Raw genomic sequence first — 18,222 nt, 5'->3', positions numbered from 1 at the left:
CCACATTTCGTGACATGCTAAACTTAAATGACTACTCTCACTCGGGCTGAAAATTTTGCATTAAGCTGGTCTGCCTACTCTTTACGGAAGGCGAATTCTTGACCATCAACCTCTGACAACAAGTAGCCCCCTTTCCCAGAATAATATGCAAAATGGGCCCGCAATTTGGACCACAGAACTCTTCCATGAAAAAATGACAACCTTTTCGTTCCCAGTTATGCACAACTTTGTCCATCCATGTATTTCATTGGCTAAATCATTTAGTCGAGGTAACCAATTTGAGTTAATTTGAGTCCGGGGGACGAATTACGCCGACTTTCTTTAAGACTTTTCTTTCTTCCTTCAGGTCAAGTAATGTCAACTGGTGGAAGAAAATGAAAGTTGTTAGTGCGTGCTTGCGGGAATGAAAGGGTTGTGTTTTTTACGAAGAGTATCTCCAACTATCCCGTGTGCGTTTTCCTTTTAAGAAGAGAGTTTCTAAAGCAAGTCACATGGGCTGGTTTGTGGTGGTGAGGTGGGGTGGAGGGGTTGATGAGCTCTTCTCTGAGAGGGGCTCCATTTGGAAACACAGGACATGATGTTGGATCACATCCATTTACTTGCTCGCTCTCCTTTCCTTTAAGAGCGGAGTACATCGTACTTTTTGATCATGTCGGGATATACCTTGTCGTAAGTTCTTGTAGGCTGGTATATAGTGTTCTGTATGGTGGTAAAGTTAGCGTAGTTCTAGCTTGTTGTCAGAGGCAGCCATCTTCGTCGCCATTGAAAAGTAAAAATACTTGATTTGTCTCATTTTTTCGGGTTTCCTCCTGCATCAGGGGTCAATTGGAGCCATGATAAGTGAACCTGCAAGGGCCAGAAGGTGAGGGTCAGCCAACATCATGACTAACCCTGCAAACGGCGCTACTTTGGAGGATTGTCACAGCAATTTCTTCGCACTGGTGAGAAAAACCCTCCACTTTTTGATACATTTGATACCTCCATGCAAACAGCAACATCAACTTGAAGAGGTCACCCTCCCGGTCAATCTCCGTAGACTGGGTCGTTTCCCCCAGCACGAATGCCTGACCCAAATTTACTTCCTCGCCGAGTTATCTCATCGTTTCATGTTGTTGGAGGGATCACGGATCAAATGACATTTATTTCTTGTTGACGTTTAACCCACATGTTAATGTTTACTTAGTAACTCGACACTGAATTGAATTTTCTTTCATAGACCGACTTGTGCGGGATTAGATGGCGTCGCCTCGTGTCGGAAGGGCCGCCTGGTCCGGGACATACGCATCACTCATGCGGCCCTCTCGACGATCCAGTCCTCTCTTCGTATGCCCGGTGTTTAGCGGCAGATATTTTGTGCGTGTGGAGGAGGTCGCCAAATTCCAAACTTACGCAACCTCCCACACCCTCGGATCCGTTTCACATCAACGCGGCCACCAATAATCAGGCGTCGCCACATTTTATGCAGCAGCAACATCACCACCAACACCACCACCAGACGCATATGATGCCGCCACAGCTCCCCATGGGAATGGGGGGTGGGCCGCAAATGGCTGGACATCACGGGGGACCACCCCCTTATCCGGGCAGTGCTGGCGGAGGGCAACATCCACCCCACGGATTTTCTCCACAATTATCCCCAATGCCACATTCTGCCGCCAACTTCCCTCCCATTAGTGCAAATCTAACCAACAATTCCTTAAATGGACCTAAAGAGCTCTGGATATTTTGGTACGGGGAAGAGCCCGACTTGCAATGTCTGGTCAATGCTCAACTCCTCAATAAAACAGGTCAGGAATAAAAAAAAGATTGAAAATTAAGAAACGACGACGACTTTTCAAGAAGCAGGAAGGATTGTGCAATTTTGTATTTGTGAAAAGTTTTCCTTTATCGAAGAATGATTCCAATGTTGAAAGTGACTCGTGATGTGCATGCAAAGTGTTGAGGTGTCCGTTTTGTTTCGTCAGTTATTATTTTGTGTCACTAAAGAGAATCAAATTGCGATTTTTAAAACCCAAGTGCGCCGTTAAAGTTCAGTTTTGTGAAAGTTTTTCTTTATTTGTTAAAATTAAATTTGCAAAGATCAGTTTATAATTTATTTGAGAAAAAAATATACAAATTGCACAACCCTTCATTACTTCAAATCGTGTTACCGTCGTGTTCGTTTAAAACCATAAATTTGACGACTAAATTTATATTTATTTCTAGAACCTGACCAAGGATCGTGGGAGAGTGGGTTAACCTACGACTGCAGAACATTACTGTTTAAAGCATTACATAATTTAATTGAAAAGTGAGTCTTGTTGGATTACCAAGTTAATTTTACTTTGTGTCGGTGACTTATAAAAAACTCGTTCCTTTTTCAGATGTCTCTTAGCCAGAGATTTCGTAAGGATAGGAAAATGGTTTATCCAACCCAGTGATGAGAGTCCGAGGACAGCGGTCAAAACGTGAGCAATTTCACTGCGCAATTTTCTAATTTACTCAAAATTTATACTTAATTTTTATACTTTCCTCTACAGCTTTCCGATGCAACTGTCATTTTCCTTTGCATTCTTTCTCCACGGTGAGAGCACTGTCTGTATGAGCGTGGACGTTCGACAACACCCTTCCATCAAGCGGGTCAATAAAGGTCACCTGCAAGCGTGTCAGTCTCCTAATCAAGTATTGCCAGGTGAGACTACCAACTTGATCCCTGTATATTGCCAGATTTTAACTTGATCTTTGCCCTCCTTCCAGTAATCCTTGCTCCCCACGGTCTCGCCGGAATGCTGACCGGTGTCGGCTACCGGTTGAATGAGAACGGGTCGAATAAGATCCTCGACGAGTGGAAACAGTTTTACCCGGTTGAAGCAGCTCTAAAGTCCTCCCTCTACGACACAACGGTTCCTCAAACATCACATTCCTCTTCCTCGCCACACCCCTCCAACTTCCAGTTTCAAACCCCACCTCCCAACACGGGAATCCCACCCGTGCTGGAAGTTCTCCTCGGCGGGGTGAGGATGCGATATCCCGCGTGCTATGTACTCGTAACGGAACCGGAAGATCTCCCTCTTCGTCCGGAAAATAATAATTTAAAATCATCCGCTCCCGGCGTGACGCCCAAGACTAAGGTGGGTGTCAATGTCGACTCCGAATCCGCCGCTTGTCCCGCCGTGTCACCAAATAGACCACAAAGTTCTTCAACCACTCCGGCAGAAGTGAGTTGTTTGTTAATTTACAACAACACTAAACTAATTATTAAATTAATCACAACAAACTAACTGATTATGTAAATTTTCGTCAGGTATGCAAATTCGAGGGAGCTCTGCCCGAACGTGTCTGGCAAGAAGCGATTCTTTCTTCCTACAAGGGAGCCCTTGGTGCTGTCCCACCTCCAAGTAAGGATGTCACGGCAACGGTCGAGTTACCAAACGGGGCGACAGGCACCAGCAGCACTTTGGGCCAATGGGACTTTGTTGATCCAATGACAAAATCTTCTTGCATATGTTCAAAGTATGTTCAGCTTACGTGCTTACGTGCATAGCCCGATATGGTTCTAAATGGTAATTTGATTTGCTTAGATGTAAACGTTCTTCTGGATCAAAAAGCCAAGGTGGGTCAGGACAAAGTACAAAAAGTTCAAAAGTGAAGAGAAGCACGTTTCACCGAAGAGTTCAGAAATGTCAAGTGAAACACTGGGTGAATCACTGGGACGGCAATTCCAACAGTCAACGTACCCTTAATAATCAACCAAAAGGTGGTGGCGACACGCAAGGAGGAGGTGGAAGTGGTGCCAATAATCAAAACACTGGCAATCGGTAAGTTATTAATATTCGCTATTTTATAATTCTGCAACCCTAATTTATCAACTCTATAGTAGCGGAGCACCCGAACCTCGTGACACCGAAGGTGGTCCTCCTTCCTTCAAAGCGGGTCCGGGTATTGGGAGCGAAGGACCTTTACCCTCTCCCCCGTCCGCCGCGCCCTCCCCGCTCCCCACACCTACGCCGAGGTCACAACCGGCCTCCGTCTCCCAACAGGAGCCCTCCATGCCCACACTGAGTCCACAACCTTCAAGCGACAAGGCCCTGCTCGCCGTCTCACCTGACAATTGTGCTTCCAACTCAATTTCACACCAAGTAAGACATTCCTAGCAAGCTTTGTAACTGTGTATGAAAATCTTCCCCTGTTTACGTCCCTTGAATCCATCTATTTTTTCCCAGTTTCTCATTAAATTAACAACCGACTTCATTTATTTTAATTTGCGGTTCCTTTCTTCCAGGTTTTCTCACCTTTGGTTAGCGGATATGATGGTGCTAATAGTAAAAATGGATGTGCCGAACAATCCACGGGTCCTCCGCCGTTGGGAGACTTGAACTTCATCGTAACCAACAAGGACAGTGCCAACAAGCAGACGGGTAACAATCAGTCGTCGTCGCGAGGTTTATTGATACGACCATCCCTTCCAAGCAAAGACTATGAGGCCTTGCTCGTCGAGGAAGACACTTGTCAACCATCCGACACCATTTACGACTACTCATCTCTAGAAGCTTGGTAAAATTTTGAAAAATTTTGAAAATTTGAGGAGAGGATTGTTCAATATGAAATTGTGTGCAGGTTATATCACCCCGTGAAACGTATCAAAATTAAGGACGGACAAAGTAAGACGTCAATGTACAATTGGGGACTTGGGATGAAGAAATCGCACCCACTTTCTGGGACAGCAGGCGTCCATGAACGCCACCAGTTGGGGAAACGGGCAGCTGATCCGTACGAATTTGACGACGAAACCCATCTCGCACCCGTCATTAGCATGGACGGACTCAAAAGGAAGGATGGCGTAAGTGAAGCACAGTTTGTTCTGTTGATAATAAAGGGCGTGATATTGATTAATATTGTTACTAAGGAGGACGAGAAGAGCCCTTTCTGCGCGACGGATACGACAAATGGAAATAAGATCGTGACCGGAAATCTCTTCACGACGGAAGGACTTCACCCATCTCTGCGCGACTTGGACAATTTATTCGACAACTCGGATACTTCAAGTGATGAAACGGTACGCAATTCACATTTACACATGTTAACATCCACTAATTGACTGGATAAATCACATGCCAAGCTACATTTGCATCGATTTATCTAACGTAAAATTTTGACAAACGTGGCGTTGGAACATGTGCAACATCTAAATAATAAATTATTTTCCACAGTTTCAGGTTCCAACACCACCCGGATCAAATAAACCTGCAGGGAGTCACGACGACATGGGGAGCAGTTGTCTGATTGGGTGTGGTTCGAATAAGGGTGGCGGTCGCATGATCACCGCCGTCAGGCCGGAAGAACTTTCCAAAATGTTTCCCACTCCTCCCTCCCACGAACCGAATCCTATCTCCTCCCCAGTCGGCCCCACTTCGGAGAATTCCTCCCTTGAAGGCCTCACCGACTCCACCCTCACAGCCGTCTGTCTACGACGGGGAGCGGATTCCTACTCCGGGCTGGGATCTCCTCTCGATGAGCCAGCGGAGGTAAGATTGTTGGAAACTAATAACAGTTTTCATCCTCTTCGCACCGTGGCCCAACACCAGCTACGAATGCAATTGCAGGATTGGTCATACGTCTTCAAACCGCCCATGCTCTACAAAATGCTGGTATCTCCAAAGTATGCGCCACATGCTGTCCTCCCCTCCCAGTCTCACCACCTCCCACCACTCACCCTTCCACCAAATCCCATCTACAAAGCCTCCTGGCAATTCCCACCCCCTCCCATCCAACAAACCCAGCAGCAGCAACATCCTCAGCATACTCAGCAGCAGCAGCAGCAACAACACCAGGCGACTTCCTCTTCTGGACATCCCCTTTCTTCTCACGCGCAACACTTAATGTTAGCTGGACCTAATATTCCGAACCAACTCCACCTCAGGCCGGGACTCTCGCCCATTTCACCTGTTCCAAACTCGATTAGAGGTAAATGTTCGTCTTAAAAAACTAAATATAGTCATGAAGATGAAAAATTAGAGAAGTATTTATTTAATTTAAATTTCCAGGCACTCCATTTGACATGGGAAGTCCTCCCTCCTCCAACATGTACCTGAAGCAAGGTCCGAATGTGCCTCCAAATGCTGTAGCGCTTCAACAACAACAACATCCTCATAACGTTCCACATCCTCCGCATTCTGGTCATCCGCCTCACATGTATGCCACTCGGGGCGTGGAGGCACACGCTCTCGTCGTCAATCTCTCCCTCTCTGACTCGGTCATCAACCTCTTTCGCGACCACAACTTTGACAGTTGTACGATGTGCGTGTGCAACGCGAGCAACAAAGTCATCGGGAATATCCGTGGGTCAGAAGTGGGACTATATATTCATGACTCTGCGCCGGACGAGGAAGCCGTTCGATGCAACTGCGGCTTCAGCGCCACAGTGAATCGGAGGTAGATTGATTTATAACAATGATTATGACCTCGATAAATATCTGACTGATTTTTGTGACCCCCTAATTTTACCGTTTTTGCAGATCGGCCCACCATTCTGGCTTATTTTATGAGGACGAGTACGAAATTACGACAGCTTCCGTCGCACCTATCGCCCTCCCGAGTGACGACTGGTACGAAAGGAAGAAAACATCCTTTCTCATGTTGTCGTCGAAATCTAGTTCCAACTTATCAACTCCGACAAACACAAACACGGGGCCGACTGGGTCGTCAGCATCGTCTTCGTCAATGGGGACGGAGAAGGATGGTCCACCCGCCGTCAGCTTAGTGGACGACATCCCACCCTACCTGCTAGAAATGTTGAGGGAGCAGTGCATGGTGATGTTTGGGAACTGTGTGGCATCTCGGTTCACTGGAGAATTACCCACCGCCAGGTAAATTGGGTAATTGAGAATTTTATGAATTTGTTTTTGAAATTTAATTGATTATCGCAGATGGAACGAGTTGTCATACAACGTGCTAGAATGTGTGGACGCGAATCGGGCCGCCTTCACGGCGCTGGATCACGGACGCTCAGTCATGGAGGCGAGTGGAGGCAGGATGGGTTACCACAGACTGCCCGAGGAGATCTTAATCCTCCGTCAGAACCTGGGCTTGATGCACAAGTGGGCGTTTAGGTGTGCGAGGGGACCCAAGTCGAGTCAGGTAACTTGATAAAGTGGATTATGTAAGACTGGGCATATATTTACGACTTGCGTTGTATATTGGCAGGATGTAATGCAAGTGATGAGAGGACTCCATTCCCTTCTTCAAGAAGCCGTACATGCGAAAGCGTGGGATGCTCAGTACACAGTGTCCGGACCGCTAACGTGGCGAATGTTCCATCGTCTCGCCGGACGAGGTAATTTATATATATTTCATTTTGAAAATGAATTCATAGTCGGGAGGATTAACTGGATTAAAATGTGATGACGTGATTAATCTTCCAGGGACGGAAGATCGCTGCGAGCCGCAACCAATTCCAGCAATTTTAGTAGGATCGGAAAAAGACTGGATAGCATTGAGTCCATTGGCTATCAAGTTTTGGGAAAAACTTCTCCTCGAACCCTACTCGTATCCCAGGGATGTCGCCTACCTCGTCATGGCGCCAGATAATGACTTCATCTGTCAGAAAGTCCGCCTCTTTTTTAGAGAATTCTCATCCATGTACGAGGTAAGTGTGATGAATGGGGAATATTTATTTATGTATCTACAAGGTCACAAATTTGCTAGAGTTCGTAATTCATGTGTACTAATTAATTCAAATAAGAGCACATTGATGTCCAAAGGTATTAAATAATGAGTCACACTGACGCTAATTTGCATATTTTAAATCCCAGGTTTGTCAGCTCGGACGCCACTGTGCTATCTCAAAGGTGCTCCGAGACGGAATACTTCGCGTCGGAAAATACGCCGCCACCAAACTTGCCTCTGAACCTGTAGATGAATGGTTCCGTTCCTTGCCTGACCATCCGACCGCCGCTGTGCTCAAACTTTATGCACAGGTGCGTTAATTAACCAAATTAAAATTGTGGCATAGTTAGAACAAGTTGTTAGACACTTTGTAATAATTGTAATGTTTTGTAGGTCTGTCGACACTACCTGGTCCCTCAACTCTTATCAATCTCACTGGATCAGAGCCTATTCGCTTCTCACAATCAGAAATCATCGCATGAAAAATCCTCCTCGTCTCCAAAAGTACCTCAGCCCACGCCTACGATCGACGTGACGGGAAGTACACAGGGACCGCCAACACCAAAACAGGAACCAGGTACATATAACCCTTTTTAGCTATTTTTTGTATCAATAACTACGCAATATCTGACTTCGACTTGTTTTTTTTTCTTTCGAAGGAACGACCACCACTTCGGAAACTGACACCAAAGAAGTTCCTTCTATGCATGAGCCGAGCGAGGATGATGAACGTGATCCACCTGCCATCGTGATTTACATAATTGACCCCTTCGGGTTCGGCAGTGATGACGAGGACATTCACCGGTTTGTTAATTGAAAATCTGCTAATTACTTGAGACTCATTAAATAGTTTAAATATGTAATTCTTATTTGTGTATCCAGACTGGCGAAACTAGGACTTTTGAGGTGCTATCATTCAATGTTGAGTTTTATTCCGGAAAATATCAAGAACAATATCACCCTTCAGGTGGGTCAAGTTTCGAATTTAATATTATTTATGTAGTTAAATTACTTATCAATTAACCTGAAAATATCTCTAGATCATTTCCCTCGAGGACATTATAAATCTTGGGAACAGTACTTTAGAAACGAGACTGAAGAACGATCAAATGCGTGCTCTCGCCTTGTCCGTGTACTCGCAATGCAGACGCCTCCTCACCCACCAAAGCAATGTCAAATCACTCACCGGCTTCGGCCCTGCTGCTGCGGCCGACTTGTTCATCAAAAGCAAAGACGTACGCACAATACAAAATTATGTGACACAAATTCTTGTTACTGTGTAAATAATTTTGTAAAGTGGATGGTTTCCTCCATATTTCTTAATTTCACCCCGTTACGTACACCTAAATTTACACAGTTCGCAAAAAATTGGTGTGATCAGCTTCATCACAATCTCTATTTAAAATAATTCTTTAACATTCCTGTTCCCAGGACAAGTCACGAGCCGGTTACAAACTTTACACGCCACCCTACGTGCTCGCTCCGAATAAGGAAAGACTCACTGAAGGGATCGACTGGCTGAGCGTCCTCCAAGGTCAAACGATGGGGGGTTTAGTCAGCTCTGGAAATAATCCTTTGACCGGCGGCCCCTCTACGACGCCTAACCTCTCCTCCGTCCTCTACGTGGCCTACTGTCTCTCGGAAGACCAGCGTTGGCTGATCGCTTCCGTGACGGACGACCGGGGCGAGTTACTCGAAACGACAACGATCTCTATGTACGTTCCGAATCGGTCAAAGAGGAGGAAGGCGAACGCGAGGAAGCACGGCCTTCACAAATTGATGGACTTTATCCTGGGCATCATGTCGACGGGAGCGAGTCCTTGGCGTCTCGTGGTCGGTCGACTGGGACGCGTTGGTCACGGGGAGTTGGAATGTTGGAGCACTCTCTTGTCGCGGAAAAGTTTGTTGCGTGCTTCGAATCAGTTGAAAGCCTTGTGCTCACAATGTTCTCTCCAATTTCCCACCGAGGCTCCGTGTGTTCTGTCTGCCTGTCTCGTTTCCCTAGAACCGGACAGTTGTTTAAGGTTGATGCCGGACAAGTTCACGCCGGATGAAAGGTTTTCAAACTCGGGGACATCGGCATCCCTCTCCACGCCGCAGGATATCTCTTGCACACACATTTTGGTGTTTCCGACGTCGGCGACGACACAGGTATGTACAAACAATATTAAATTTCTTGATGAAAATTATAATGACGAATGCATACCTTTGACTCCTCCCGATGGGTCACAGGTTTTTCACTATGTGAATTCACATGTCCAAATATGTGAATTTTAGATACAATATTTAAATTGACATTTTACTTACTTTGTGCTTAATGATCTTTCGTTTTCAATTTTCAGTCTTCCCAAACCGCATTCCAAGAACAGCATATGAACGACGGCCCAGAACTTGGGGACGATTCAGATCTGTTGTTCATGGTGAATGAAGGAATTGATGATGGAATTGATGGGATGAACGTGAGTGCTCAATATGGATATTTGTTGGGTTGTATTTAGTATGAAATTATTGATTGACTTGAAAAATGCATATATAGGACTTACAACTTGGGGACATTTTCAACTGGCCTGACACCGGTGCGGGTGTCCCAAGTCCGGGGATTGGGACGAGTCCTAGGCGAGATTCGACCTCACAACCTGGTAGTCCCGGAATTGGAACGTCTGGACGACAGTCACCCTTCCAGTCGGGTGGTCAGGGTCGAGTGAGTGTTCATTTCGTCAATTCAATACCCTCTTTGATGTATTTTTGTTAAAAATTGACCAAATTTTGTATCCAGATGGGAGGTCGATCTGACGGGAGTGATGAAGTGGGTACCTTACTCCAACAACCCCTCGCTCTTGGCTACATGGTCTCCACTGCGCCATCAGGACCTCTTCCATCCTGGTTTTGGGCATCCTGTCCCCAACGAGCGAACGAAAAGGGGTGCGGCATCTTTCTCAAGTCTGCTCTTCATCTCCACTCGCACAGCGTATTTCACAACGTGGACGATCCTCTACAGCAACAGTCGAACGCGAAGCAGCACCCACTCGATTCTCAGTATACGACAGATGTGTTACGGTAATTAATTTGCGTTAAAAAATTTGCACGGTTTCAACGAATCATTCAATTAATTCAATTAACAATTTCCAGATTTGTCCTCGAGGGTTACAACGCTCTTTCTTGGCTCGCCCTCGATACAAGAACGCATGACCGGAGATCCTGTCTCCCCGTCCACATCCAACAACTCCTCCAGCTCTATTACACGATGGCTTCTCTCGTCTAAACGAATGCATTTGATGGAACATCTCGGTACTTCATCATCGTCTTACATCATGACCGTCCTCACGCTTCAGGAAACTATAACATCATGCCATCATTATCATTATCAACATTATCATGCTGCTTCAGAACTACATATTTCGTCCTCGTTCTCATCATTGAATGATCAGTCTTGTCTTGTATGGTTGTGAGCTACCTCGCGTCCTGGTTTTTCCATCCCCCCACAACTTTGAAGCTTTACGTAACAACGGATAAAACAGGATGGGAGGAACAAGACGGAAGAAGAAAATATTCAACCTGCTGCTTCTCGTTAGTCAAGGATGCAGACATACACAAACTCACAAAGTGTACACGGATACCTACCTAAACGGACTAGGAATAATTAATTGTTAATTATTAGGTCCTCTGTTATGTGCCCACGGTTGTTAATTAATGGGTGAGAGAGCATAAAAATGTAGCTAGCATTCAGTGAATTTCTTACCACACGGATTTTGGGAATTTGTTTCCGTGATTAAGATGAAGCAGAACGCATGTTGTTATCCTATCGTCGTGGTGGTGGCGAGAGACATAGTTATTTATTCTACTTAGGAATAAGAGGAGTGAGGAATGAATCAATTTGCAACCAAGAAGAACAGGAGAAGGTTTGAATGTAGGAGTTTTTTTAAAGTTGACACAAATGGAAGAATCATGTATTTTAACCTTTACAGTAAAGTCTAACTAATAACGGAAACAAGAAGTACATAGATTGCTGTATGTCGTTGTATCGTGTATGTGCTGTCTAGAAGAGAGAGAGACTAAAAATAAGTATAAAAGATAAGCGAGTTTCTCATCACTACTACTACTAAGCTAAATACATACTTATTATACGATGATCATGTCGCGAGAGAGAGAGAAAGGTTGGAATTTTGCAAGACAGAAACTAAATAATACTATAATCTTGGATCAGAAATTGTAATACTGTTTTCTAACAGACAACCACAAAATTAAGTAATTTGTTTTATTTTCACCATCACAAAATGGTGAGTAAGGGTTTCGACCCCCTATTTTATTTTGTAACCCAAAACCAACCGTTTAATACCTACATAAGTGAACAAAGAATAAAGTAATAATATGTAAGTTAATAAAAGGAACGGAAGTTGTACAACAAACTATTTTATATTTAAAAATAAGATAATAATTAAGACAATTAACTAGGCATGATTTGTTGGTCGTTAAATTGGTGGCTGACTAGGTGGCGGTTATACTACTTTTATTGTTAAAAAACGTGTTTTACGTACGTACGTGGTTGCTAATTTTGAGATCTTATTATCATTATTACTCTGATGTCCGATTGTAATGTGCGATACGCTTTGTAGCGAGCGGTCCACATCAAAGATTTATTTTATACGTGTATTCAGTTAATTAAGTAATTAATTAATTACTGTGTTAGTGAATGTTTCCAATCCGGTCCGGTCCAGGATTGGAAAATATATATATATATATACATAATATCTCCACTTCTTTATTCTTTTATGTGAAATGCCACCTCATCATCATCACTAAATACAATTTCATTCATTCATGATCATCACTAATTGTCGTTGAATTTGTTTATTTTAAAATATTTTGATCACTACATGAGAAGTAATGTTATTTTATGTTGTTGTTATACGATTATATATATATCATGATCTATAATTATGTACTAATTAATTAAGCAGGTAGTTTAGTAGATTAAAGTAATTAAACCCACGAGTCTGCGAATTAATATAAAAACCAAGAGTCGAGCAGGACTTCTTTTATATTCCTCTCTTCTTTCTTGACTTGTACAAGAAACAAATTTACATGTGGAAATGATATGGTAATGATGACATGACGATGATGATGATCTTGACAATGAAACAAACAAACTACTCGCTGTTAAATATCGTCATCGTCATTGTCATCATTTTCGAAATCGAATGAATGAATAAACTCCTGATAACGGTTTATCATTAACAAATAAAGACACATGGACGGTTGTGATTATTTATTGAGTTTATAACTTGATTTACATGATGTAGCGCTCGGCAGCGTGTAAAATTTCAAATCCGACTTCCACCATGATCAAGAGGATGATCATCCACTCAAGACGAGTGTGATGCCGGTCAGTCAAATGGGTCGAGATAAGTTCAAGAAGTTCGGAACATTGGGTCATCTTTTCGTTGAGAACTTTCGTCCTACGATTCATGTTGAGGTAATTGCAGGTTTTTTGGTAGAGATTTTCCAACCGTTCACGCTCCCAGTAAAAGTCGGGCGTATCCAGCAGGTCAGAATTTAAGTTGAGCTCGTGTCGCAAGGAGTAGAGTTCGCCAGTCTTTTGTAAAACTTCTTCGCGAGATAGTTCCAATTTTTCGGCTCTTTTCAGCACCTAGATGGCGAACAAAAATTGTCGGATTTCGAAAGATTCTAGTTAATAGGTGATAATTGCAACCTCTGTAATTTCGGCGATACTGTCCACAAAGTTGTCCAGAGCAGATTCCCAAATTCCTAACTTCACCGAAGATGCCATTGCATTGGCGAAGGCATACTTTTCCAGTATTTGGTTAGCAGAATCTATATGAAGGACGATTCTTCCTTTCGATAGGCGAGTTTGCCTAAATAACCATAAAAATATTTAGAAACTAAGGGTTTTTAATTATATCCGTTTAGTTACGTACCCTTGGTCGTGATAGTTGTATCGCATATACTCAACTTCCTCAGTGACTTGGTCAGGGTCGTAACTTTCATGCTCGTATGGCTTCAAGAATCTGTCCAATTAAATTTATTAACACAATTGTACATATATAGATTAGTAAATAGTAATTAAATTGGTTAATTACTTTAAAACATTCATACACTCGGTACTCGGCATGTTCCAGAATACGATGGCACCATCTCGAAAGAAGAATATCTCTCTGGGTTCATCACTTATCTTATACTTAGCCGAAGCATGGATAACATCATCCATGTCTGATAAGAACGAACAAATAAACTAATAAAAAAAGTCAGTTTTTGTATTCTAATTTATACATACGCACCGTCCGAGAGTACATTTGGAATGTATAAGTCGTCTGCTATCAGTCCGCCATGGAGCCGTTCGAGATCCAACTCTTCACACGTAGCATAGGCAAAAACAGGAAAGGAATGATGCAAGTCGATCTTCGGGTCTGTGACCTGTGACCTCCGTTTGGCCCGTTTTTTCCCAGTTTTGGCATCAATCTCCAAGAAATCTTCCTGTACAGGGACTGGAACGGGTTGGACCAGATTGGTTGCGAAAGGTCGCGCAGATGTCAAGTTTACCAATGTGCGGGGTGAGGATGGTTGAAATCTGGTAACAAATTTATAAATATGTATTGTATATTTAATAAACTGATTAAAAACTCATCAACAAAACTCACCCTTTCCTCATCATCGCAAATGAGGATGATGATAACTCATGTCGACCCCTCTCACCAAAGAAGCCCAAATTTCGCCCGTGTATATTTCTACAAAGACGTATCTGGAAAAAATAAAAAATTTCGTCAATCAACCAGTTTGACCATTCAATTTTTAAATGTGCGTTTAAAGCCGTAACCGTAACCGTACGGTTGGATTTTAACTTACCTCTGACACATCTAGAAAAGCAGGTCGTGCCAAAACGGTAATTGCTCGGCGAAACATTTAATAAACAACGATTATTTTACTTGCACGTGACAAAAGAAACATGAGAGATTTGCGAATATTCTGGCTGTCTTATTCAACTGCGGCTGCGAATGTTGGGGCATGTTGGTCTGCAAAACGTGATGAAATGTGGTCGACTCTTGCGTTAAAAATATTTGTCAAGTTGTGCAGGGTTTTGTTGTAAAATTTTATTTAAAACTTTCTTTCTGAATTTACGATAAATTGCGATTTTTTGGATTCTTATGGGACAAGTATAAAATTAGCGAGATATTACATACTTAATTCTTACTTAGTATTAATTATATATGGTAAACATGAGAGACTGGATGTTATTAAATAAAAATAGGACAGTCTGATGATCAGACTCTGATCTGATATTTAGTGTTCCACGACGAAATCTATTCGATCTGATCATTCTTATCGAAAGGCATACATAATGAATAAAAAAGTGCACAGACCCAGCACACAGCCAAGAATGATGGAATCTTTTCTCTTCTTGAAGTTGATTTTCTGAATCAGATTGTTGATCGCCTATTATAAAAAGGGTGAGTTAGTAACAGCTCCTGAAACTAATTAACTGCGCGTAACTTTCACTAACCGGAAATCTCGAAGCAAGATCATTCATTCTGTGTTGGATTTTCTTAAAGGCAGCCCGTTGTGTGACAAGATTCTCTTTCGTGTCGATAGCAATTCGAATTTGTTCGTCTACCATTCGCTCGGAACTGTAAATTGGTATTATAAAAGGTGGCAGTATTGGAAAAATTTGTGTAAACACATGCTCTAATTGAATATTTACCTGACGAGATGATCATTTTCCTTCATGTACAAGTCCATTCGACGATTTAGCGCGTTCTTACTAGAACTAGAACAATAATAAAATTGATTAAATTGAAATAACTAAATTACTAAAATACATGTATAGTTCTGCTCATACTCAATTTCATTCTTCACCCCGGTCAAGAGTTCCTCCCGTTCTCTACGACTTTTCAAATTGTTACGAGTTTTTCGAAATTCCTGTGTGTAATCTTGTAAGATGTCTCGATGTCGTTGAAGTGTGTGGACCAATGCTCGAGTGGCAAGTCCTGGCGTGGCGGTGGAAATTTCCGTCATGTCGTTATTGACCTGAGACAATTGTTGCAAGAGGACGTCAATCTCTTCAGACAGAGATTCAACCATCCTGTCGCTGGCGAGAAGAGGGCTCGTGTCGCTGTCTCTGTGGTTAATTAATAAACAAATTAAGGACTTAACTATCTTGTCTAACTTTAAAATGATTAACAACATACGAGTCGGATGCTGGGGAGATGAATGTTGTATTTGCTCCCATTTTGCTGTAAGACACCAACTTGGTATCAATCTCATTTTCCAGGTATCTCGCCAATTTCCGTAAATCTGAAGTATATCGATTCAATTAAGTATATTTAAAGTTTACAAAAGCTTCTTTACAAAGCTGTTTTACAAAGTAGCGAACTAGCCTTCCCAAGTAGGTTTTGGCACCACCTCTTCCGTCATATTTCCGAGTTAATATAAAATTTCTATCGTTAAAAACCACCAATTCCTGAAAATTAAAAGAATATTCAGCACTTATTAATTAAAATGACAAAATATAATCCTTAAATCAATGTATTTCCAGGTTTAATTAATTTACCGAATTAACCGAATCCAATTCCAAATTGGAATTTTTCAACCACAAAAACTTCAACAGATTGCACAGATATATCAACGGAAGACTTAAATCATAATATATGTACGAGTAGGCACACAATTTACTGGATTGTCGGACCAACGAAGAATGACGACGAGGATTTAATTTCCAATTAAATTAATCTGCAATTAATTGATTTTTTTACACCTACGTAACATAACGTAAAACGTAGGTTACAGCTGAATTGTGTTTCCCAGTTCCTCCGACTCCGCCAACGTCAAACCGACCGAATCCCAACTTATTGACTATAAAATTTTTGACACTTGAATAAACTGGATAAATAACTAACCAACTTGACAAAAAATCATGATTTTATGCAAAAAATGTAAACAACAGTGTATTTTGATGATATAACGATTCATCATCATTGCCACGACCAGAAACTCGTGTTACAACTTGTAACTTACAAGATTGTTACTCGAGTAATCTTTATGGCCCATGGTAATCCTTATGGGCCATGGTAATCCTTACGGGCCATGGTAATCCTTATGGGCCATAGTAATCCTAACGGGCCATGGTAATCCTTATGGCCCATGCCAATCCTTATGGCCCATGCTAATGTTCTGGCCCATGCTATTTTTTTTAATAATCCTTATGCCATAAGATTGGCGTGGGCCATAAGATTAGCATGGGCCATAAGATTAGCATGGGCCATAAGATTAGCATGGGCCATAAGACTAGCATGGGCCATAAGATTAGCATGGGCCATAAGATTAGCATGGGCATTAAGATTAGCATGGGCCATAAGATTAGCATGGGCCATAAGATTAGCATGGGCCACAAGATTAGCACGGGCATTAAGATTATCATGGGCCATAAGATTAGCATGGGCCATAAGATTAGCATGGGCCATAAGATTAGCATGGGCCATAAGATTAGCATGGGCCATAAGATTAGCATGGCCCACGCTAATTCTTATGGCCCACGCTAATTCTTCTGGCCCACGCCAATTCTTATGGCCCACGCAAATTCTTATGGCCCACGCTAATTCTTATGGCCCACGCTAATTCTTATGGCCCACGCTAATTCTTATGGCCCACGCTAATTCTTATGGCCCATGCTAATCTTATGGCCCACGCTAATTCTTATGGCCCACGCTAACTCTTATGGCCCACGCTAATTCTTATGGCCCACGCTAATTCTTATGGCCCACGCTAATTCTTATGGCCCACGCTAATTCTTATGGCCCACGCTAATTCTTATGACCCACGCTAATTCTTATGGCTCACGCTAATTCTTATGGCCCACGCTAATTCTTATGGGCCACGCTAATTCTTATGGGCCACGCTAGGGCTTATGGGCCACGCTAATTCTTATGGCCTACGCTAATGTTGGGGTCCTGTAGACACCCAACAAATGTTAGGGTCCTGTAGACCCTCAACAATTGTTGGGGTCCTGTAGACCCCCAACAAATGTTGGGGTCTGATAGAACCCCAACAAATGTTGGGGTCCTGTAGACCCCCAACAAATGTTGGGGTCCTGTAGACCCCCAACAAATGTTAGGGTCCTGTAGACCCCCAACAAATGTCAGCGTCCTGTAGACCCCCAACAAATGTTAGGGTCCTGTAGACCCCCAACAAAGGTTAGGGTCCTGTAGACCCCCAACAAATGTTAGGGTCCTGTAGACCCGCAACAATTGTTGGGGTCCTGTAGACCCCCAACAAATGTTAGGGTCCTGTAGACCCCCAACAAATGTTAGGGTCCTGTAGACCCCCCCAACAATTGTTGGGATCCTGTAGACCCCCAACAATTGTTGGGGTCCTGTAGACCCCCAATAAATGTTAGGGTCCTGTAGACCCCCAACAATTGTTGGGGTCCTGTAGACCCCCAACAAATGTTAGGGTCCTGTAGACCCCCAACAATTGTTGGGGTCCTGTAGACCCCCAACAAATGTTAGGGTCCTGTAGACCCCCCCAACAATTGTTGGGGTCCTGTAGACCCCCGACAAATGTTAGGGA

The 18,222-nt window shown here is 43.0% G+C and overlaps 3 protein-coding genes across 7 annotated transcripts; 1 reads left to right on the top strand and 2 right to left on the bottom strand.

Annotated features, from left to right (window-relative positions):
* Window positions 1-717: 717 nt before the first annotated feature.
* On the top strand, window positions 718-12,887 carry LOC110845286 (mediator of RNA polymerase II transcription subunit 13-like). Of its 4 annotated transcripts, XM_022091683.2 has the most exons (29): window positions 719-941; window positions 1,217-1,787; window positions 2,206-2,290; window positions 2,364-2,447; window positions 2,520-2,671; window positions 2,737-3,197; window positions 3,284-3,492; window positions 3,561-3,797; window positions 3,857-4,118; window positions 4,262-4,533; window positions 4,597-4,819; window positions 4,886-5,035; window positions 5,190-5,504; window positions 5,583-5,943; window positions 6,024-6,411; window positions 6,495-6,845; window positions 6,906-7,116; window positions 7,183-7,312; window positions 7,401-7,624; window positions 7,791-7,955; window positions 8,038-8,221; window positions 8,304-8,448; window positions 8,527-8,611; window positions 8,685-8,879; window positions 9,076-9,795; window positions 9,987-10,103; window positions 10,181-10,345; window positions 10,421-10,701; window positions 10,774-12,887. In XM_022091683.2, the coding sequence occupies exons 1-29, from the start codon at window positions 882-884 to the stop codon at window positions 10,904-10,906; spliced, it is 6,936 nt and encodes a 2,311-aa protein (XP_021947375.1). In that variant the 5' UTR covers window positions 719-881; the 3' UTR covers window positions 10,907-12,887. The 4 variants fall into 4 exon arrangements, with proteins under 4 accessions (XP_035704664.1, XP_021947375.1, XP_021947374.1 ...); XM_035848771.1 differs by having other exon boundaries at window positions 718-941; window positions 5,196-5,943; XM_022091682.2 differs by having other exon boundaries at window positions 3,860-4,118; window positions 5,190-5,943.
* A 6-nt stretch (window positions 12,888-12,893) lies between these two features.
* On the bottom strand, window positions 12,894-14,665 carry LOC110845287 (required for meiotic nuclear division protein 1 homolog). Its single transcript, XM_022091684.2, has 7 exons — window positions 14,506-14,665; window positions 14,301-14,401; window positions 13,941-14,230; window positions 13,743-13,872; window positions 13,581-13,670; window positions 13,355-13,517; window positions 12,894-13,291 (listed from the first exon to the last, which is right to left on the bottom strand). The coding sequence occupies exons 1-7, from the start codon at window positions 14,560-14,562 to the stop codon at window positions 12,932-12,934; spliced, it is 1,191 nt and encodes a 396-aa protein (XP_021947376.1). The 5' UTR covers window positions 14,563-14,665; the 3' UTR covers window positions 12,894-12,931.
* Window positions 14,666-14,735: 70 nt separating this feature from the next.
* On the bottom strand, window positions 14,736-16,638 carry LOC110843874 (Golgi SNAP receptor complex member 1). Of its 2 annotated transcripts, XM_022089925.2 has the most exons (7): window positions 16,208-16,638; window positions 16,035-16,117; window positions 15,846-15,951; window positions 15,497-15,775; window positions 15,359-15,424; window positions 15,161-15,284; window positions 14,736-15,093 (listed from the first exon to the last, which is right to left on the bottom strand). In XM_022089925.2, exons 2-7 carry the CDS (start codon window positions 16,069-16,071, stop codon window positions 14,980-14,982), a joined length of 726 nt encoding a protein of 241 aa, XP_021945617.1. In that variant the 5' UTR covers window positions 16,072-16,117; window positions 16,208-16,638; the 3' UTR covers window positions 14,736-14,979. The 2 variants fall into 2 exon arrangements, with proteins under 2 accessions (XP_021945617.1, XP_021945618.1); XM_022089926.2 differs by lacking the exon at window positions 16,208-16,638 and having other exon boundaries at window positions 16,019-16,117.
* Window positions 16,639-18,222: the final 1,584 nt, after the last annotated feature.

This window comes from Folsomia candida, unplaced genomic scaffold (assembly GCF_002217175.1).
Source record: "Folsomia candida strain VU population unplaced genomic scaffold, ASM221717v1 Fcan01_Sc002, whole genome shotgun sequence".
Lineage (NCBI taxonomy): Eukaryota > Metazoa > Arthropoda > Collembola > Entomobryomorpha > Isotomidae > Folsomia > Folsomia candida.
The sequence above is the reverse complement of the archived record's forward strand: the minus strand, read 5'-3'. Positions and strand labels throughout refer to the sequence as shown.

Excerpts from the sequence above, each read along its gene's own strand:
- LOC110845286 (XM_022091680.2), top strand. The coding sequence starts at position 882 with ATGACTAACCCTGCAAACGGCGCTACTTTGGAGGATTGTCACAGCAAT. Across the intron at positions 7,117-7,182 it reads GGGGACCCAAGTCGAGTCAG|GATGTAATGCAAGTGATGAG; the intron begins GTAACTTGATAA and ends GTATATTGGCAG. Across the intron at positions 8,880-9,075 it reads TGTTCATCAAAAGCAAAGAC|GACAAGTCACGAGCCGGTTA; the intron begins GTACGCACAATA and ends TCCTGTTCCCAG.
- LOC110843874 (XM_022089925.2), bottom strand. The coding sequence starts at position 16,071 with ATGACGGAAGAGGTGGTGCCAAAACCTACTTGGGAAG. Across the intron at positions 15,776-15,845 it reads ATCTCCCCAGCATCCGACTC|AGACAGCGACACGAGCCCTC; the intron begins GTATGTTGTTAA and ends AATTAACCACAG. Across the intron at positions 15,425-15,496 it reads GGGGTGAAGAATGAAATTGA|TTCTAGTAAGAACGCGCTAA; the intron begins GTATGAGCAGAA and ends TTATTGTTCTAG.
- LOC110845287 (XM_022091684.2), bottom strand. The coding sequence starts at position 14,562 with ATGTTTCGCCGAGCAATTACCGTTTTGGCACGACCTGCTTTTCTAGAT. Across the intron at positions 14,231-14,300 it reads TTTGCGATGATGAGGAAAGG|ATTTCAACCATCCTCACCCC; the intron begins GTGAGTTTTGTT and ends ATTTGTTACCAG. Across the intron at positions 13,292-13,354 it reads GTATCGCCGAAATTACAGAG|GTGCTGAAAAGAGCCGAAAA; the intron begins GTTGCAATTATC and ends TTCGCCATCTAG.